A 23,072-nucleotide genomic window follows, 5' to 3' on the forward strand; every position below is an offset into this window, starting at 1 on the left:
CAAAATTCTTCCTGGCCTGGTGGGTCACTAAGCAGATGTGGAAATCTTAGTCTGTATATTGTTGGGGGAGGATACTTCATTTCTTCCCTTGAATTGTGTTCTCATTTTCACCTGTACTTTGCTTTTTGGATGGTGGGCACTGTCTTGATGCTAACCCAGTATGTGAGCTTGATGGCTGCATATTCATATTGAGTTGCTAGATTCCTAGAAGCCATAATAAAGAAATCAAAATCCTGTTTTTCCTCCTGAAGGCAAATATTCTCCTCTAGAGGCTCCTGGGAAGAGGCTTCAAAATTGTTTTCCAAAAGACAGGAACATCTTGGAATGAAAAATTGAATTTTCTTTTCTTTTTTTTTCCCTGAAATTCAGTTTTTTTATTTGTTTGTTTGTTTTCGAATCAGATCTTGAAAATTTTAAAACCAAAATGAGAAGTGCAGTGTCAGTGTGTGAAGGCCAGGGCGTCGTCCTTCTCTGCGGGCCCCCGCCACACTCGGGTGGTAAGTAGCGCCCTGCTTCTGCTTTTGTTATTTGCTAAGTTTCAGGGCAAGGCCTGCAGCAGCCACAGTGTTATTGCTTCTGTAAATTACCCTGAGAAACCTGCTAACCCGAGCCTTAGATTCTGTCAACTGAGTAAGAATGTGAGACAGTCTACAAAAGATAGTCCATCTAGAGAAGTTTATAAACTCAATTTACACATCCTAACAGGCAGGGTCTCAAAGGCACGAGAGATCAAATCTATTTTGATTATCCAACAGTGCTGAAAATACTTTATTCTTGCACCATTATTATTATTAGCTTTAGACCATGATACGGATTGAAGTTTTTACTAGCGATCATCCTCCTTCCCTCCCTCACACACATATTCATGCAACAAACACAGAGGATGGCACCAATCATAGAGTATGTGCCCTGCATCTCCGATATCTGTATTATGTACACATAAGTATAATATATGTGTGCACATTCACATCATTTTCATTGGACTGCTAGAACTGCAAATTTTATGCTACATTGGTATAAATTGAAATAACACTGGTCTAAAGGACATTGATATAAATTGAAATGTATTGCTAGAAATTCAGAAGCTAAACAGCATCTCTACCCAGGGTGAAAATGAACTTTAGCACATATGAAAATAATTTAATTAGCTCCCCAGTAGGTGCCTGGAGTGCTGGTTTGATTTTCCTCTCCTGCTTACTGTTGTGAACATGGTCACTTGTGGGAACAAAGAGGGCATTATTAATGTATAAATCACTGTTCGCTGAGAAATAAACACATTCTGTTATTGAGAGGATGAGAATCACAGAGAGATGAGTAAGTTAGGGAAGATCATTCTGACCAAAGATGAGACTGAGAAAAACCTTCTTCATGGTGAAGCTTATTCAAGTGGAAGTACTATGGATTTTATTTTATTTTGTTTATCGATTTTGATCTTAAACTCTCCTCCTAATTATACACACATCTCACATCTTCATTAACTGGCCATGTAAAATCTGTGGGCTGATTGGAGTCTGCGGGTTGGGGCTCAGGTAACAGGATTTCCACTATGTTGGCTGGCATGGGTCTCAGCTTCCCTAGTCCACAATAGTAGTATAGGCTTTTCCAGAGTTCTTGAGGGTCCAGAACAGCTTTAACTTTGAGGTAAGCATAGGGTCTTTTGATGGCAGATAAATGTAACTGGGGTCAAGAAATTGGGGGGTTTACTGGCTCACATAACTGGACTGTCAGGTGGCCTCCAGTAGCTCTGTGTGTATGGTGTACAAAGATCTGTGCCACCTGAAGAACCTGCTGCTGTGCTGTGGGGGGCAGTGGGGGGCAGTGATGGCCTACAGCTCTTAGCATACAGAGCCGCTCACCTGTGGTCACCCCTTCAGCTGGCATCTGGTATCTCAATAAGGGGGATGTGACAGGTCAGCCACTTTTTACTGATGCTAGGAAATTCTGATGGCAAATATTCAATTCACCCCTCCTGTATGATGGCCAAGTCTCTGTCGAACCACATCACAATTCAGTTTCTTTGTCTCCTCCATTCTGCTTCTGCATGCTCCCATTCTCAGGTTTCATCATTGATTAAAAGTTTTTCTTCCAAATTCTTTTCAAGCATCTGCTCTTGAAAGTCCAATGTGCTAGATCCAGGGTCTACCCAATCCCACAGACTGTTTTTGTTCTCTGCTCTTCTTGACTCTTTTTTCTCTGTGTTCGCTACTTTCTCATGTGCATTTCTTCTGGAGACAAAGGTGGTACCTGGCTACTGCAGTCTCTTCCCATCCTTAATAGTGATGACCCTAATGAACTACGCTCAGTGGCTCCTGAGACTCATCGATTGAGCCTTCTCCATGGGGTCATCCATGCAGCTGAGGAACAGATGGGCTCCACCTACTAGTGAGCATTAGAATGAGAAAAAAAAGCAGTTTCTAGTAGAAAAGAACCATTTTATTATGAGAAAAGAGAGAGTGAGATATGTTAGATAGAAATAAAGATGACTAGAGTGACACCTAGAAAGTATAAAAATAATTTAAAATCATATTGATCCAAAGCATCAGAAAATAATAGCTGGATAATCTTTTCCATAGAGAGTTTTAGAAACATTGACCCAATTTAAGCCTCTGGCTGAGTGATTTTAGTTCAGTAAGTTTATGATTGTATATACCGATTGTTACAAAAGGAAGAAGCTTTTGTTGGACTAAGCATGTGCAGAGAGAATAGTGAATGTGTTTTTGAAAAGCTGTTGGATGAATCATGGTGCAAAAGAAGAATCTTTTCTAATGTTACCAAACTGGAAAATGTTGGTCAAGCCCAGCTCTCCTATGTAATGGCATCCTGATTTACCTCCACCTTTAGAGGTTCCACATGGTTGTCTGTTCATTTTTAAAGCACTTGCATGGGGTGACTGTGGAAGTCTAATTAGATGATGGGTAGAAAAGGAAAGACATCTTCCCAGATGTGACATATTCACCCTTAAGAACTTGGAACATGCAGGAGAAAACCAGTAGCATAAGCCAAAAGCATACCTTCCCCCAAGCTAGATCGTACAGGAAAAGTACCAAGGCTTTAGGGGCAGATTTAGATGCAAAAAAATGTGATTCTCATTGATCCAGTCTCCCTCATGCTGAATGCTCACAATTCGCATCCAAGGTCATTACACATTGTCTTATGAGCAACTGGAGGACAGGCCTATGTCAGCAGTTGCTTTGTACAATTACACAAAGCTCATTTATTACTGGCAGTCAGTAAATATCAATTGAACAGTGAATGCACTCATGAAATGAATAAATGAATCCTCTTTTAGATTTGGACAGTTATAAATGCTTTGTTGAAAATCTACAGGAAACTCCATTTCCCAAGGTATCGGCATCTAGCAACCAAAATGCCCTGGGTGCCAACTGGACAGGTAAAGGCACATTGAGATCAAAGTGAGTTCTGTCCCTAGCAGCTGGAATCGCCGTGCTTCATCCATGCAAGAATGACTCTGGGACTTTCAGAAGGCAAGGTTAGAGTCGGGTTGGGAGCTCCTGTGGTGGAGTCTCTGGGGTTTATCAATTCAGGCAAGGAACGCTTTCAGAGAGCTCGTGCCTTGCTGGGGTTCACTGGGTTCTCTCCTCACAAACTCCCACAGCCCCTGCAGGACATGCTCTGACTCTTCTGTCTTGGCCATTTTGTGTTATCTTTAGTTACTCCATGCTCCTTCGTTTCTCTGTGGTCCCTTCTGTATGGTTAAAAATGTTTCAACTTGTTATTGTGATTCCTAAAGACATGGCCATATTTTATTCATCTGTCATATTTCCTGTTCGAGTGGCCTAACTGAGTAAGCATGGGTGATGGTGCTGGTGGTGGTAATGATGATGATGATGATGGTGGTGACGATGAGGATCCCAAGAGTAGTAGCACTGCTCTGTCTCTGAGTGCTGCATAGATCTAAGAAGTGTGCTAGTCCTCTGTGGAAATGATCTGCTAGTGAGATTTGTTAAAAGAATACAGAGGACCAGGTTGAGTACCAATCTAAAGTTATCTGGAAGCTCAGTTCTGGAGGTGTCAATGCAGTGAGCCCTCAGACAAGGATAATGCCTTGATCCTAAATTTCCTGCTCAGGAATGATTTATGAGACAGGAGATCAGGTCTCAGCTCAAAGCCTCCCCACTTTTGCTTAGGGCTACAATATGGGGGTTTGCAAAGTGAAGCTCAGAGCAGAAAGTAGACTCCAGTGGAACACAGAGCTGTGAGTAGGTGAAACTAGCTTGGTGATCAGCTCCTGACTAGGACTGTTTCCAGTATGGAAGCTCTGAACTATCCCTGTAGCTATTTTCTAAGTGATGAGGCAAGAAGTCCTCAGAAAAGCAACACTATCCCAAATAATTAGTGTCTGTCTTTTCACACTGGAGACAGCAGAGTGAACAATTTCACTTTAATACTAAGCCCATTGTTTGCAGAAGCACTTGAGACATCACATTCACAGAAGTGTCCCCTGAATTCAACCAAAGCTTAACTCTGGCATGCTCTGGCCCACTGCTCCTGAGATGTTCATTACAAATGAATTGACTCAGGGCTTGATACAATGCAGGTTTGAGTAAGTGGGTCTGAGGTGGTGTCTGAGATCCTTTATTTCTAACAGACTGTCCTGGGAAGCTGACACTCCTGGTCTACAGGCACTCCAAGAAGCAAGACCCTAACCTGCCTGTTCTGTTTTATGAAGCCCATAATGATTTTCCTGTAACCTCCCTCTGCCCTCTCAGCCTTTTTTCTTCCTTGGCTCTTTTCTCAGCCTTTACACTATATGACATGTGGCACATCAAGACCAAAGTACAATCTTTACTGAGGGTGTCATCCCACTGCCCCCTGGCCCCTCAAGCTTGGCACACATTCTCAAGATGCTCTCTATCCTGATTTATTTCCTTGTTTGGTGATGTCCAGGTGTCCATCCCACTTGTATATTTTTATCATCTCCTAAAAATCATATTTTTTTTCCTTTCTAAGTCCCAGGGCTAAAAGGACACAGATGCTCATTTAATGATGGCCCCAAAGTCCCAAATATAAAAGGGATCATGATTTTAACCCACAGCTAGGTGTGATATGAATGCAAACACAGTCTCCAACTTGGGTTTGGCTTAGGTATCATAGACTACATAAAACTTTGTCAAAAACTGATTTTTGGATTTTGAAATTAAATTGCACAATTCTCATGAGATTCACCAACAGTTTGGTGTTTTTCTTTCTCAAAAAGCTGGGATTTCTCCAATATCCCTGTGGTCATGCTTCTGTTTTCATAGTCACAATGAGATGGAAATACCAAGATATAAAGAAACAGTGGTGCTGGGTGCTGTGGCGCGTACCTGTCATCTCTGCCCCTCAGAAGATGAAGAAACGAGGATCACAAGTTGGAGGCCAATCTGAGCAACTTAGGGAGATCCTGATTTAAAATAAAAACAAAAAAGGCCTAGGGGTTCAGCTCAGTGGCAAAGCACTTGCCTAGCATTTGTAGACCCGGATTTATCCAGAGCCATGGAATTTCTTTGAAAGGCATAAAGGAACACGGTTACATGTGCTATACAGCTTCCAGTTATGAAGGATGTCATATATGCTACACAGCTTTCTTCTACCCCCACCACATTCTGCCAGCTCTGTGCAGGGAACACTTGAGGGGTTGTGAGGGTCCCACATGAGAAAGTTATCTCTCATCTGGGGATTTAGAGGTTGTGGAGTTAGAACCAACAATGGAGATTTTTGTTTGTGTTTGGTTGTGGTTTTATATTTTCCAATATCCAGCAACATGATCTATAAGAACTACTGCTACACTATTTAGTAATAGATAGCAGTGACTGCTATTTTTTTTGCATTGAGTTCTAGTTTTCTTTCTATTATTAGCCATAGTAAAATTGTATTAAAATCTCTTCTCTTGGTGAAATAAATCTGTAACTTTCTTTTTCTTGAAAAGAAGAAGAGAAAAAAAAAAGAACCAGCAGTTTTTTTCCCTAAATAGATTAGGGAGATAGACATAGAAAGAGCCTAAATAAGTATCCCAAAGTAGGGAACTTGTATACATTATTCAAATTCTGTTAAATATTGGATGCAGATAATTTTAAAAAAATGAGCAGTAACCTGGGCTACTTTACAAATCAAGAGCAGTCTCAATCTATCTGATGCCATAAGAGGAAAACTTATTTCATGGTAGGAGGAATTTGGGAATCTTTCTTTGGTGTCTACAGATAGTGCATCCACAGCTGATTGTCCCTGAGAGAATTTTCATCTGCCATTCATTCTGTCACATTTTTCTGTCACTTCCTATTCATCGTCAACTCTGCAAGAGAAAATGGTATTCCAAACTTATTCAGGAAACCAGGACTTGACAAACCAGAAATAAGAAACTGGACACAGATTACCTGTAGGGTAATTATTAATTCAGTTACCAATAGTGTGAAAACTGTCAATTAGTGTACTTACAGTGCAATTCCTGATAGCATCACAAAATCATTAGTAATTCAAATGCATGAGAAAAATTACCCTATTATAAAAAGGTCACAAGACTAATTCATGGTCACCTCGTGATGAATACTAATTAGAGGAATTCATAGGTTAATCAAGTTATTCTATACACACATTTTAATAAAGAGTTGTATGTTTTACCCAGTGATGGTTGGTAAAATGTATTCAGAGGAGAGGATATGCTCTGCTTTGAAGGCTGCCCTTGAGTTTAATCAACAAGCCACTTTGTTGCCTGAGCCAGTTTCCCACATCTGTGCTACATGCATCTTCTTGAAAATTCAGCCCTGTACCCTGCCATCTGCCTACAACCACATCACCCTCAGGACGTGAAAAAAAGAACGTGAGATGTCAAACAGCAGGTAGTGGAGGTTGGAGCCCCTTGATGCTAAAAATTGCTTTGTAAATCCTGGTGTGACTGAGGTGAAAACTGTTAGCAACATAAGCAGATGGCATGGGATTTATACCCTCTCTACCAACATCTGTATTATTATCTTATTATTTTTTCCCCTAAGACGAAGAGACCAAAAAACCAGAAGTCATCTCAGATAGCTTAGATGGGGCCAAATAAGAATTTTCATGTCTGTAAAAAATGTTTCCAGTAGCTGGAGACCTACAGGGCAGTGAGGTATTTGCCTAGTGTTAAATGTGATTATGAATCCAAACAATAACATCCTAGAATAGTGTAAAGAATAATTTTGACATCACCTAGTATTAGGAGAACTCAGTTTCCCTTGAACTACATTTCCCTACATTTTGCTTGGAATCCACTCAAACTTACAGAGGAAGTTCTTTTCAAACTTTTTTTTTTTTTAAATGTCAGGACTGAACCCAGAGGAGCTTAACCACTAAGCCACATCCCTAGCTGGCCTTTTTTGAGACAGGGTCTTTTTAAGTTGCTTAAGGCCTTGCTAACTTGCTGAGGCTGGCTTTGAAGTCGTGATCTTCCTGCCTCTGCCTCCCAGGCTGCTGGGATTACAGGCATGTGCCACTGCACCTGCCACCTTTTCAAACTTCTGAAGTTAAGGATATATACTGTGTTCCCAAGCAGAATGACCTTCATGACTCCCATTGCACTTGCCTTAGTGGACAAGGATGGACTCTTTCTCCAAGAACCCAGTGGCTTCCATCTCCACAAAGCAGAATGCCCACAAGTGATAGCATAGCATCTCTCATACATCCATACTGTTAAGATGATATGAAGAAGTAGGTGTTTGGTAAGTGTTATGGTTTAGACATGAAGTGTCCCCAGAAGCTCATGTGTAGGACAATGCAAGGGAGTTCAGAGGTGAAATTATTGGGTTATGAGAGCCTTAACCTAATAAGTTCATTAATTCACTGATATGAATTAATTGGGTGGTGACCATAGGCAGGTGGGGTATGGCTGGATGAGGCAGGTCACTAAGGGTGTGCCTTTGAAGTATGTATTTTGTCCATGGTGAATGGAGTTCACTCCACTTCCTAATTGCCATGTCCTGAGCCTGAGTAGCTTTCCTCCACCTGGCCCTTCAGCCATGATGTTGTACCTTACCTTGGACCCAGAACTATGGAGTTGGCTGATCATCAACAGAAACCATGAACCAGTTGTCCTGTTTTAATTGTTCTTCTCAGGTCTTTTGGTCACAGCTGCAAAAACTAAAACTGTAGGTTATGGAAGAATTAGCATCTATATCTCAAGGCATTGTTTCTATTATATTGCTTCTAACTAGGAGAACTGGAGAATCCATCTATAGACTGAATAAACAATATAACACAATTGCAAAACTGTATTTTGAATATATGTCAATGCTTATGTAACTGCTAACATTTTTAGAGTCTAAAATATTAGTGGATTAATAGTGCATTGAGACACATATGTTCTGAATCAATTGTGCATAAACCTCAGGCACTATTGTATAGATGACCAGGATATATTTAGATCTCTGAAAGAAATGGTCATTGTAATGGATAATCCTAATGGATGCTCAGCTACTTCATAGTGGAGAATGAAGATGAATAATCCTGAGTTTCTCAAATTGCTGGAATGTGGAAACTGTGAATTAAAAATACTCATCTTGCCTGTCTCCCTGCCTGCCTTCTCTCCATCTGTCTATTCATCCATCACTCTGTCCTTCCATCTATCCATTCATTTTATTCATGCATTAATTTGTTCATGCAGCCAAACCCCTGATATGTAGAAGATGTTGTATGTCTTACCATCATAAATATGACCCTTCACTTGGATAAGCTTGATGTTAAATAGAAAACCTGAGAGCATTGCTGTGATAAACTTTATAGGAATATTTTCAAATCAGTGTTTGTTGAGTTTCATCAAAAACCACTCCCCAGGTGAAAAACTGAGCTGACTTTGCTGTAAATTGAAAGGTAATTAGGAGATTCCCTGTTTGTAGGGACTTCTGCCTCTCTAGAGAGCAGGACAGGTGTTTGCTGGTAACTAACCTAGTAGCTCTAGAATGATAATAATAGGTGCAATTATTTAGTGGTACTGGGTTTATGCAAGGAGAGAAAAAGCACTCTCATTCTGTGTTGACCAGCTGAGGTTCAGGGCAGTGCTGTGATTCCTGCAAACTCACAAAGCACCAGATGTGGTCTTCAGGTCTAGGTCCATTGCTTTGTGATGAAAAATATGAACAATTTTCTTATGCTCACAGTCTTAAGTTTTGCAATTTTTTAAAAGTCACACATTTTTCACCCTCTAAAACTGGGCTCTTCAAATCTTTCTGATGGTATAACTAAAACATTTTTAAGCATCATTCACCACACACACACACACACACACACACACACACACACACACACACACCATAGATGTTATCAGCAGAGCTATTACGCTTCAATTCCAATCTTGAACCTAGCATTATTACCTGTGGAATTTGAGGTAGGTAGCCTAAACTCTGTATCTGTTTCTTTCTGTAATGGGGGAAGGCCATAGCACCTAGCCTTCTGCTATCTTTGAGAGAATTTAAGAAGGTAATTTATGTGAATTGTTTGAAATACCTGGTTTATCTACATAGATAGAAATATACTGCAAGTTTAGAAATATTTACGCTTTGGAAGGGCACAAATTAAAATTATATAGAAGTAAATCTATAAAGATTCTCCTCCTGCCTACACCTCAGGGGACTGTCTTGCCTGGAAATGTTTTACCCTTTGGAAAACATGATTCTAGAAAATGGCTGGGTTTCTCTGCTTCTTGGATTATCTGTGGTTGAGTGTGAAGACTTGATTGCTTTGTAACAGGACAGTTATGTTCAGAGATGGAGGAAAGGGCTGCCTTTGAGGTGTCCAAACTGTGGGAGCATCAGTGATGGACCCTCCCTGGGGCTCCCTCGTCACAGGCACAGGTAGAGCCTGCAGGTACTCTGTTTCATCTGACTTCCACTGATTGGCCCAAGGGATATACCTGCCACAAGCTGGGCCAATCAGATGTTTTCTCCAGGGGACTTGGTACTTGACCTGAGAGTCTGTAATCTTGAATTGGGGAACTCTAAGCTGTTCCTTCTTATCATGTGCAGTAGGAAGCTGGGAAAGCTGTTGTTCAGGGAGCAGAGATGGAGCCCTGCCTGCCTGCATCCAGATATTGCAATCCTGCCTTTACTTAAGCTTCTATTTCTTGCAAGCAAAGGTTTATGTCTTCTGCAATGGGCATTATGATTACGGCTACACCACTCTGTGTGTGTGTGTGTGTGTGTGTGTGTGTGTGTGTGTGTGTGTATCTATGTGTACATGTAGTGTGTGTTTAGTAATGAAAGCAAGCTATGGAGAATAGGAAGGAAAAAAAAGTCACAAAAGCTACACATTTGACAGCTGCCCCATGGGCTATCCCAGCATCTTTTTTTTGATTAAAGTCGGCATTGAACACATCACACATAGCCCTGGAGAGAGTTGGGTCGTGGAAGACAAATTGAAGAAACTATAGATTCATTCACTACTGCTTACACTTTAAGTCCATGGGTGAACTTGTCCTGAAGATCAGAGATGCCACCAGCCATTCCTTATATATTTTTATCCCAGTAGCCGTGCTTCAGGCCTTTTCTTCCCAATCCACTCTCAGGTGCCCTAAATGGTCTGCCATGGTATGATGAGAAAATCATTTTCTCCCACTCGAAAGACAGCAGAGTACTCCTTCCTCTCATTCCATCCACCCCCAGACAAAAGTCAGACAGAGCCTTAAGCCCATCAAGAAAATTACATGTGGAAGCTTGGGAGTTTAAATTCATGTAACCGAGATAGAGCTTGAGCAAGCATTTACTTTAAAATGGCAGAGCTTAACGGATATTTTCTCCTCTTGGTAAAAATTAGGTTGTGAATTTAGTGTAAATCAGATCTGGTAAAGGCTTTGTTTTCTGACACCCTCCAGGAAAAAAAAAGAATGAAGAAAAAAAAGGATGATTATTCATTGTTTTTCATCAGGCAGAAAAACATGGTAGTATCACCACTAATTGGAGACTAAAAATTAATCTGTGCACTAACAAAGAGAAGAGTAAAAGTGTTGATTGCTTTGTTCTCAAACTATGTGCTTGTGCACTTTGTGTTTTAAGTAAGATAACACCAGTGGCTGCAAACAAGAAACCTGAAAATGTGTGTAGCTCACTCACACCGAGTGCTGTTTCTCGCTCAGGTCAGTTCAAGTTGAGTGTTTCTGACCATAAGACTATAGCTCCTTTCACTTTGCTCTTCTACTGGGACACATAACTTCCAAGATTGATCTTTCTGACTCCATCAAGCTGGCAGAGGGAAAAAGGTGAGCTGTGGTCTTTATGGAGTAGGCCTGGCGGCCACATATCACCCAAATACCCTCAAATGTCCTTGTTGTGGACACAGGACCGGACATCTCTCTTGGATAGATTTGCAAAGCTTCTGAGCACCTCAGGCTCTGCTTGCATCTCTCCCAAGGATGGTGTGAATTTGTTGATTGTGGTTGTCACTGTTATTGGGTGTTGCATCCAAAGGGGGTGTGGCTATGTAGAGTTAAATCCAATTTAATCTAGTAGGACTGGAGTTTCAAAATTGATCCCCTTCCTTGTTGGACCCAGATGGACTTGAAATGATACCAGGATTTAAACATTCTCAACTTAAAGGGGGTCGTGTGCATGGTGTGTTTTTCAGTGAGATTCCAAGAATCTGTTTCTAAACCTACTATGGCCTTGTCCCTGGTCACAAGTTCCCATCTGAGAGCCAAAGATGTGAGGAAATGGAATCCACCCTGTGCCAAGGGGGCAGTGGAAACTTGTTGGCAGAATACATCTCTGCCACAGTGACGTAGATCTGTGCTTTTATAAATAAGCCCTTTGGGAACCAAACAAACACATGACATTGTCCTGTGCCTTAAGGCCAGTGCTTTGCAATCTCTGTCAGCCATTTTACCAAGTGGAGTTGGAGCACTTTTGTAAAATTTAGATTACACTGTCCTGTTCCCAGAGATTCCAACTCCACAGAGTGGCAGATTTCCTGGGAATCTACTTCTCTATTCCGGATCCAGGGGGTTTTTGATTCCGGTGCTCTTTGAGTCTCACTTTATCTTTAAGTCATACATATTTGAATGTTTGAAAGGATAGAGATATATGCTGGAGCAAGTGTAAGATTCCAAGTATTTTAGTGGGTGAATTTTATTAAATGGGACATTTTAAACTCAAAAAGGGGAATAGATTCTTGGTTTATACAGAACAGTGATGCTCACTGATCGACAACCTGGGTGGTCCCTATCTCAGCAGCACTTTTTCTTCATGAACCCTACTGCCTTGCAGAGCAGAGGAGCAGCGTAGCTGGTGTGCCTAGCTGCACATCACAGGGCACCCTGACTCTCTTCCCCCTTCCCAAGTGTAGAGCAGGGGTGGGCACCCTGCATTTGCTGTGTTTGTGGATGCTCACAGTTACCCCTCTTGGCACCTAGCTAAGTTTGCCTAGATTTTGATCCTCACAGGTCCTGCTTGGCACCTTGTACAGGAGTACTTGAATTTGTTTATTGTGGTTGTTGTGGTCATTGTGTGTCTGTGTCTGAGTGTTGAATCCTAGGGGGGTACAGGGGGAGTCTTTTTCTAGAGTAAACCCCAGATTAATCTTATAGAAATGAGTTTCAAAATTGGTAATAACCTTTCTGGTTAGACTCATCTTTTATTTGCAGTGTGTTTTTCTGCATTAAAATTAGTAAGTTGGACATTGAAATAAATAGCAGGATTTAAAGGTAAGAAACTATAAATGGGGTCATGTTTGCAGCTTTCAGGGAGACTTCCAGACTGTCTCTGAACTGGTTCACAGAGCTTGTGCGGTAGTCAGCTCTCTAGTTTCAGAGTCTGCAAGGCCAGCTGAGTGATTCAAATGAATGGGGAAGGCGGTTTGAGGCTTGGGCAATTATTTTTTCTGGCAACATAGCTGACTCTCTTGAACAGCATCATTTACTTTACTTGCATTAAAAAAATAGAAAATGCAGTTCTTATTTGAATTCATTAAGTTTTTTGTCACACATATTTCCCATTTCCAGGCCACAATTCTTACCATGGCTTTATTCCTAATATCCCTTTAAGTTAAGTTCATTAGACACAGACACACTTTGCTCATTAATCACAGAGACACATTTTCCACCATTTATATGAAAATTGCTCTGTATCTGTCAACATTTATTAGGTTATGTTGCAGTAACAAATGACTCTAAAGCTTCAGTGTTTCATGATAATGAAGGTTATTTCATGTTCTTGTAGCCTTGAGGAACTGTTTTCCATGTGACATCTTTGTTTTGGAAACAAGTTGTTTCTAATGAGGACATACTATTTAAATGACACAGAGAAAATTCAATGTTTTATTCTATTCACAAATATATAATTTACCCATATCAAATATAAGATATATAATTTATGTATGACACATAATACATATTTTATATATAGTATATAATTCACATGTAATCTATATATAATTATATATATATATATATATATATATATATATATATATATATTAGATGTGTGTACATATATATGTGAGCATATACATGTATATATGTGTATAATTATATGTCTGTAATTCTCTACCTCATTCCATTTACAGAACAAATATCATGGCCAGTGCTAACCAAATGAGCCAAAACCCATCCTGCCATACATAGAGAAGAACAAAAAATAAATCTTAATAGTACCATGATTTATCATGTTCTCTCATTTTTTTCTGCTCTGAACTTTGTACTCATCTGTGAGTTCTCCCCCATTTGATAGAGATCTAGAAACAATAGCTAGTTTATCATATTGTACCTTTACCAAGAAGAAAATATTGAAATAATTTCAATATGTTATAATGATAAATGGCACCCTCCCCGAGCCTGGGAAGGACAATGGTCCCCTGCATGCCACACCCAAGGAGTGCAGGTGATGCTCGGCCCCCACTGATGATTGCCACAGAGAAAGTACCTTGTACAGTTTCAAAAGAAAAGCAAGAAAATCTGTCAGCAAAATTTTCAAAGTTCTTTTCAAGGACATTCAAGTAATGCAAATTAAAAAAAAAATTGAATAAGCCCCACTCCTACCATAATCCAAGGGAACACAAATCTGAGAGACAGGGTATGATTTGTAGTCTTTAAAAATTCACCTTTATTAGGTTCAGCAGTACATAAAATGATTCCAAACAAGGCTAATTAAAGCATCTCCTCATGGGCTCTTGGAGGCCTGCAGCATTTCAAAGTAGCATCTCCATTCTGGAGTTTTCCATATTTGCTTTACATACTTTTCTGAGGTAATTAAGCATCTCCCCTTCTTATCTAGTTTGCATTATTGCCTTTCTTTAGCAAATGTTTTATGTCCCTAGTGTGAGGCAAACCAGTCAGCTAAACACAGCAGAGTTGTAGGTGTATAATGAGTGAGTCCATTAAATATACACCCCAACTCAGGAATGCTGGGGATTGATATTATCTGGAAAGAGGTAAACCTCAAAAATGAATGACAGGTGTCAGCTAAAGCCCATTCTAATGAAGATGCCCCCCCCAAAAAAAGCACAATAAGTAGGATAGTACTGAATCCTTCTGCTGCAGCTACAAGTAAACTACTGGTTTTCCCAAATGCCCATTTTTATGTAAATATGGAAAGTTTGAGGGTCTCTTACCCCTTTTTGTTACAAACTGTGTGTTTTTAGTGACATCGTCATACTAGGAAATATTACACTTTTGCAGCACACTCCTCTTACTGCTTTTAAATTTCCTTTTGAATTTTTTCGCAGCATGCCGCAGGCCTTCTGTACCATCACTCATTTACTGATTGCATTGCATAAACCAGTAAGCTTACTGCCTCCCTGACAGGACTTTCGGATGGGTGGATTGATACATTAGATACAATTAGTAAACATTAAGACTCTGCTGCCAGCGCAAGCTTCGCATTTTCTCTTGTAGGTTTGTGGTTGTATCGAAGTGTTATTTTCAGAGTTTACTCTCACACTAAGTGGCATTTTCAGTGTGTTCCTGTACAGTAGTTTTAAGCATAATAGAAAATATGAGTGTGATTTTTTTAAAAAAATGTTTTCATAAATGTGAAGGAAAGCAAATGAAAGAAACATTTGCTACCAGAGTCCTTTAATCCTAACTTCACATGTGCAAGAGGAGGAATTAGCACACAGCATTTCCCAAACTTACTTGAGAGGAGAGCCCTGTGTTCAGGGAACATCCCACAGAACCAAATATTCTGAAATGCTCCCTTTAGGAAATGTTGACCTTGCTTGAAGTTGCATATACTCCCTACTGAGTGCTCTGTTGAAGAATGCTGTTTAGGATTGGCTTTGTATACAGCCTTCTAATAGCTACAACTTCCTCTTCAAATATGTGAATCAACTTCCATATGAATATTCATTAAAGATGAAATCCTGTACTGACACATTGCAAAGAGAAAGAAAAGATGGATGGAAAGAATGAAGGAAGGAGGAAGGGAGGCCAAGAAAGAAGGGAGATCAGAGACCAGGAGGGAGGAAAGGAGGGGTCTCTCTTCTTACTTTTTCTTTGAGCAAATGAGGTATTGGCCTGAATTGTTCAGAGTCAGCCTGGCTGTAGACTTCTTGATATTTAGCGGGTAGTTTCTTCATTATATCAGTATGAAATCTGGGGGAGAAAATTAAAGGTTTGCTTTGACTAGTTAGTATACTTCTGGCATTTTGTAAATTCAATTAATTATGTGTGGATGACATGACATCTGTTCTAGTCATAACAACAGGCTGGTGTTTTCTGGTAGGGGAACCAGTTCATCCATCATTTATAATCACTAATCTTCAGATGAAGGGGGACCCATTCTGGCTGGTGCCAATAGCCATGCGTGTTCTTAACTCTATTGCCAAAACATATAGCCTTCCACAAACCTCTGAAGAAGGTCTATTCTGTTTCCACTTGAGATAGAAAATGACACCTGAAGTGGTGATAGATGTAGACCTTAAGCAGTGTTTTCAATCATTATAACCTTTAAGCACTGCTAACCTCCCCCAGGAATCTTTGCCCTTTTCTCTCTGTGTTATGTTTTTTGACAGCTCTGTGAGAGAACAACTCTACCTGACATCTGGTGTAAACATGAAATGTTAATTCTTGGCACACACTTAATATTACCAACCACTTAAGATACTCATGTGATATATTTTGTTTTTCCCAAGGCAGCAACACAGATTTTGTATGAGTTTTCTTAATCCAGTACTAGAAATCTATGAAAGTTATTTTTGGGTCTGTAGCTGGAGTTTTGAGTCTCAGATTTATTGTCTTAAGTTAGAAGTAGGCAGATGATGAAGCATCCTGAGCCACACACGAATGGATTTTTTTCTCAGCAATAGATAATCAGTCAAATTGTGGACTATTAGAAAAAGATAGAGATGCCTAAGGAGGGGCATAACACCCAGATGGGACAGCTGAGATTACTCTGGATCTTTCTAGGCATTTAGGAGGAGCAACATTCCCTCTGTAAAGGCAGTGTTCATCCTGCATTCCACAGAAGGTGTTAAAGAATTCATACTTCTTTTGATTCCTGGTGAGGTATATTGAAAATACATACTCCAAGATAGGAAGCATCAGCAAGAACCTGGAGCTAAACTGTTAGAAATGAGGGTTTGCCAAAGGCAAGTCATCATGATTGGAGCACCATAATCCCATCATGGGATTTTCCAGGAAGTTGAAAGTGTTGAGGAATTTAGAGCTGAGTGGATAACCGAATGGCTCCATATTGGCAGAACTTAAAACAAGCAAAGAATGGACTTTTTGGGTTTTTTTTATTTTTTATTTTTTGCAAAAGGAAGTAAGCATTAAATAGATAACCTGTAATTCTCAAAAATGGTATATAGAAGATTTGATACCAAAGAATGCGTTGCTCAAGGAATAGTATCTCAGTATGTTGTTTTGAACTTTCAGTTTTTTGTTGGTTTGTTTTTGTTGGTACTAGAGATTGAAACTCAGGGCCACTCTACCACTGAGCCACAACCCCAGGCCTATTTATTCATTTATTTATTTATTTTAATTTTGAGTCAGGGTCTACCTAATTTGCTTAGGGCCTTGCTAAATTATAGAGGCTGACCTTGAACTTGCAATTCTTCTGCCTCAGCCTCCTGAGCCACTGGGAATACAAAAGTGTGCCACCTCACCCAGTGAACATTTTTATACACATAATCAAGGACAGATTATAGAGCAAATTTGAGTAGGAATTAGGTTATCAGACTTGTTAAAATTAAAACTTTAGACAAAATGAATTTAACAGACTTTATTTGAGCCAGGAATGATTCATGAATACAATAGCCCTCAAAACCCAAAGAGGTTCGGAGACTTGTACTCTAGTGGCTTTTAAGTAGAAATGTCATTGAGTTTGCTAAGCTAGGTGTTTGCCTAAATTGGGTATGATGTGATGAAGCATTTGATCTATTTGGATGTGGTCTAGTCGGAGGTGTCTAACTGTGTAATCAATAAGCTGGTTGGCTATTTGTGATTGGCTGGGACTTTTGTTTGTTGCACTTTTAGTTGGTTACAACAAATATTTCCAAGTTCAGTTTGATTGGAACTCAAGCTATAGAGACAGCCCCAGGCTAATGACCTCCTCATTTGCTTTACTAGGACTATGATAAGATCTCCTGATAAGGACCATAACACAAGGAGTACATGCATATGTGTGTGTGTAAGCAGGGTTTTTGAATAATTTGTATCCTGGAAAACTACTTCTTCTGAGCTGAATGTAGATCATTAGCAAAAGGAATAGACAACATTTGCCCTTGAAATTGAACAAATTTACCAGGGCTGAGAACTGCATGGACAGTTGTTATGGGTTAGATGTGAGGTGTCTCCAAAAGCTCATATGGGAGTTAATGGAGGAAGGTTTAGAGGTGAAATGATTGGGTTATGAGAGCTTTGGCCCAATCAGTGCATTAATCCCCTGACAGGGACTACCTTGGTGGTAACTGGAGGCAGGTGGGATGTGTCTAGAGGAGGTGGGTCCTTGGGGGCATATCTTTGGGATTTATATTTTGTCCTTATTGAAATGGGGCACTCTCTCTGGATTTTGGTGGCCATGTCCTGACCTGCTTCCCTCTGCCCCTCTCTTCCTCCATGATATCCTGCCTTACCTCAATCTTCAAGGAATGGAGCCAGCTATCTATGGACTGAGACCTCTGAAAACTGTAGGCCCTAAAACAAACTTTTCCTCCTAAAATTGTTTTTGTCAGGTTTTTTGATTATAGCAGCAAAAAGTTGGCTAAAACAACAATGACACTCATCTTAGTCCCAGAAAAAGTCTATGATGACAAGGAGGAAACAGTCTCCAAGTGTTCTCAATGAAATCCTCAGTGCAAGATGAAAGGAGAGATGGACTATGGAGATTATTTTGGAAGGGAAGAGTGCAAGAGCACCCACTGTAGGGAGCCTTGGAGAAGGAAGAGGTGCCTTAGAGAAAGAAGAGGTGTCCCTCACAAAGCTGCATGCAAGGTTCCACATGGAAAGCCTGAGATGTTTTCTGGAGAACACCACTTCTGAGTATAAAGGCTCAACACAATCGCTGCCATATCTTGGGGGCTGGGATCTAGATAGGTTGTAGTTGAGAATGGCCCTCACATCCTGGCCTGGTTTGGAAATGCATGTACAGTAGAGTTACACAAAGAGCCCTTCAGGCTCAGGCATGTGCCCTCTAAGACAAAGACTCTTCCAGATCTAAAAGCAGTTAAGTGAAAGAAAACAAACTAACTGCTGAGAATTTCTTGTTTTCCTATTTCTGTGGTTCCTTTTAAAAACCAACCACTGTTGCTTTATCATGGAGGTAATCCAGGGATAAGATTAATTCAACGCAAACCTTTTATGAAAGGTTCACAACTCCATGTTCTAACGAATTTTTTTTTCCTTTTCTTAAACACTAGTTTAAGACATTTCCAAAAGCACCTCAGCCCTATTCCTAGTCTTAAATCCAGGGATTTATATAACACAAAGTTGTAAGACCAGTGGGAAATTAATTTCCTTTGAAGCACATTAGCTTGAAGCTGACTTCTTCCTGGAGCGGAGCACAATTTATTGAAGCATTTTTGATGACCTCTCCAGGTCCTACCTATCCTGAGTTGTAAGCTGACTGTGGGATGCCAACAGTTACCTGGACCATTATGGCTAACCAGGGAAAATAACGGATCAAAGGTTATTTGGAGACCCACCACGTTGCCCACAGCTACCAGTGGTCATGAGAGCCTGTTGTGTGTGGCTTCTGCAAATGAGCTGCTTGTTCACAGAGGAGGGACAGTATGGTTCCCTTAAATGTGGACACATTATTATCCTGCTTCAAAATGAGATGCCTTTGAGTCCACGCAATGAGGGGTCCTGCTTTGTCACAACCATTTATTTATTGGTATTTTCTCAACATTGTTTTAAGACGCTTTGGAGAGACCCAGGAGTTCTGGATCTTCTGCTAGACACTGGGCATGTCTCTGTTCTACCAGTACCTTTATATTTTCTAGTGGTGATTCTTGTAGTGCTCAGAGATAATGTAAAGCCTTCATTTCGTTGTTTTACCAGGGTCCCACATTGCTTTATCTTAAGCATGACATTAAACAAAAGAGTTGACAAAGTCTAGTTTTAGTACTGAAACTGAAATTAGAACTAAACCGAGAATTCAGGGTGCCTTCCATCGTGTGACTTCCTTCCATAAATCCTGTGTTTTGAGAATAAGGTGCTGAGCAGGAGAATTTGTATTTTTCCTTTATTCCTTTGTATAATTTTCAAGGTCTGCTATAATAAACAAAGTGGAGTTGTCATTTTAGTTCTTAAAAGAATTAATAAGTATATGTTTCTGCTGAAATCCTTCTATTTATCTTTTCATTATTGCTTTCTTCCTCTGGCAGAAACAAAATAATTACAAGCAATAAGAGATAATGTAGCTGTTATTTATGTTTCACTGTGTCCGTTGGGTAAATGTGCACAGGCACAAACATATGTAGTTTCTTTTCTTTTTTGGTGGAATTATTGATTTGCTAAGACAGTAAACTGCCTGGATGAAGGGAAATTGCACAGGGGTGGAGGAAGTGTTTACCCACCTCTACCCCCACTGCTTGCAGGTAGCCTGAGAAGACAGAGAAGGCAGGATTCACAGCAAGCCCCAGCCTTCCCCTCAGAGACAGTTAAAAAGGAGAAGTCGCTGGTGGTTTCTTCAGATGATAATAGCACTGATGCTTACTCTAGAAGATTGGGAAAATTAAGCAAGTTTAAATAACAAAGATAAAATCATCCATATTTTCCCAGTGCCAAAACAACCATCATTTTGCTCTATTTATTCTCTCTCTTCTCTTGTGTACATTTTCCCCATAATCAAGGATCCCTGTGCAAATAAATTTGCACTTTATCATTATAACTAAAGCACTTGCCAATGTTAGTGAAAACACCTTGTAAACAATCTTTTTTTGTAAAAATAAATAACTAAACTATGAAAATAATACCCTTCAATCATTCCTTATCTTTTAAGACACTATTTTGATTACCCTGTACAGTTCATTTTTTTTCTTATTTTTTTACCTTTTGACATTATATTTAGTGGGTTTTATTTTTATTTTCTGGTTTTGCCTTTGATGTATGAAAATTCTACATAGTTATATCTCTTAGATATGTGGTTTCTGTCATGGTTGATAAAGCCAACCATGTAACCCTACATTGAAAACATTCATCTGTGTGCTTCTTTTAGCACTTATATTTAAAATAAAAAAGTATTTTATTTATTTAAAAACTTTTGTATTTGTATTTATCTGTCAAAAAGAAAAAGGAAAAAAGAAAAAAACCTAGATAGATCCCAGGATTCCACAGATCTGAGTCCCAATCCTGGATCTGTCCACACTAGCTGTGCTGCTCTGGGAATATACACATTCTTCATGTGTATAAAATAGATGTGTCACCTTCCAACATGGTTGCTATACAGATGGTGTATAATCATGCATGTGTTCACAAGAGCTTATTAACAGAGCACTTGTCCCCTAGTAGTGGCTTAACAAATATTAACTATTGTTAAAATTTTCAAATTAAAATTTTAAATTTAAGTGGAGGAACTTGTCATATTTGCCAAACGGATGACTAGTTACCCCAACATTCTTCAATCAACTGTTTCTCTTATTTCTCTTAAATGCCACTTCATGCCAGGTGCGGTTGTGCACACCTGTAATCCTAGCAACTCTGAAGGCTGAGAAAGGAGGATCACAAGTTCCAAACCAGCCTTAGCAATGGCAAGATGCTAAGCAACTCAGTGAGACCCTGTTTCTAAATAAAGTACAAAATAGGGCTGGGGATGTGGCTCAGTGGTTGAGTGCCCCTGAGTTCAATCCCTAGTACCCCCCGAAAAAGCTACTGCATTCAGATAATATTTGTTAGATTAACAAATACTTAAATACATACAAGAATCAGTTTTGTATTGCTTTATTCTGTCTTATTGTACTTTTCTGACAGCCTCACTATATTTACATGCTCTGCCTGTTTTAATTTTATTTTGTTTTAGCAATTTTATGGAAAGTTATATTATTATACAGCTTATTTTGCAAATAGACACATGTCTACATATACTCATGTATATGTATGTTATATATCAAATACATTCACTTTCTAAATGCAAATCAGAATCATTTTTAAAATTTCAAGATTTTTAATTTCTATTATTTGTATGTTGTTTGAATATTGATGTCTTTATAATATTGAAATTTTACATTCATGAATGTGATTTATATCTTTACATGAAGTCTTAACATTTCCCAGCCAATTACAGTTTCTTTATGCATTAAACTACAGATTTCTTTTGTGAAAGATATCCATTTACATATTGCTTTTAAATGATTGTGACTATTATAAAAAAATACTATTTTTCCATATTCATTTACTAAGTCTATGGGACATTTAGTTTTTAGAGAATTGTTGCATGCCTTCCATCAATTCTCAGAAAATGCAATTGTAAGAGTCATTTTTGAATGATCTCTGAAGATAATTCCATTGCTTTTATCACCAAGGATACTACCTTCCATAGTCCTGACAGATGCTCTTCATGTTTACAGGAGTGGCCTTTCATTCTTCCTTTGTCTATTGTTGGTCAATCCAGTTGTAATCCTGCTATTCTAGGGCTGTGATGAGAATCTTTGATCATGAAGTTTAGTCTGTAGTTTGTACTATTGTGAAACATTGTGTGTGTGTGATTTTACTTCAAGAGCACAATTAGCCAAGACTGGTAGTGATCTTTCTACAATTGGCATATGAACCATCTTTGTCTAATCCATCTTTTCTTTTACTTCTTTTTCTTCATTCCAAAATGTTTCTATAGCCACCCCCAACTCCCGCCCCCCCCCCCAAAAAAAAATGTATCAGTGTCCATGGAGTAAGCTACATACTTTATTTTATAATCTTCTTAGTAGGGTGCTGAGCATGAAACACCTAATAGAAAAATCTAGTCTTATTTCTTTACATGAGGACAATGAGACCACCACAGGTCAATTGATTTGGATCCAATCTTACTATATATGGTACGGTCATACTTAAAATCAGATGTCTTGATGTCTCTAACCTTTCTACCTATATATATTGTTGTCTCTTGGGTGATACTAAAGACATGTTGAATTTTGCATGGAAAAATATTTTTATTTGAAGATTTTTCTGAAATGGAGACAAACATTCTGTTGGGAACTAAAGGTAGCTTCATAGTGGAAGGGAGACTGGAATGTAAGTATTTCATCCCAGGGTCAGGGACCCAGAGAGGACTTGGCAGCCATCCTCCTTTCCTCTGCTTCTCCAGTGTGATGAAACGCCCAGCACATTGCTAAGCCTAAGAAAGTATTTGCTTAGCTACTGAATGTTTGCAAATTTAATTTCAACCAGATTGGTGAAGAAAGAACAGCCCTGATCTCCTGGCACTTGCTGAACAGGAAGAATGAAAGGCCACTCCTGTAAACATGAAGAGCATCTGTCAGGACTATGGAAGGTAGTATCCTTGGTGATAAAAGCAATGGAATTATCTTCAGAGATCATTCAAAAATGACTCTTACAATTGCATTTTCTGAGAATTGATGGAAGGCATGCAACAATTCTCTAAAAACTAAATGTCCCATAGACTTAGTAAATGAATATGGAAAAATAGTATTTTAAATTTGGTTCCTGTATTTTGGAATTGTATTAT

General features: G+C 39.3%; 1 protein-coding gene across 1 annotated transcript in view; it reads left to right on the top strand.

The window, feature by feature from the left end:
• Positions 1-23,072, top strand: part of LOC143388496 (contactin-3) — a 307,981-nt gene that overhangs the window by 182,209 nt on the left and 102,700 nt on the right. The window contains 1 exon segment of the mRNA XM_077108341.1: positions 402-497. Within this exon segment, the coding sequence (XP_076964456.1) occupies positions 402-497 (96 nt within the window).

The sequence above is a fragment of the Callospermophilus lateralis genome, unplaced genomic scaffold (assembly GCF_048772815.1).
Source record: "Callospermophilus lateralis isolate mCalLat2 unplaced genomic scaffold, mCalLat2.hap1 Scaffold_551, whole genome shotgun sequence".
NCBI classification, from domain to species: Eukaryota; Metazoa; Chordata; class Mammalia; order Rodentia; family Sciuridae; genus Callospermophilus; species Callospermophilus lateralis.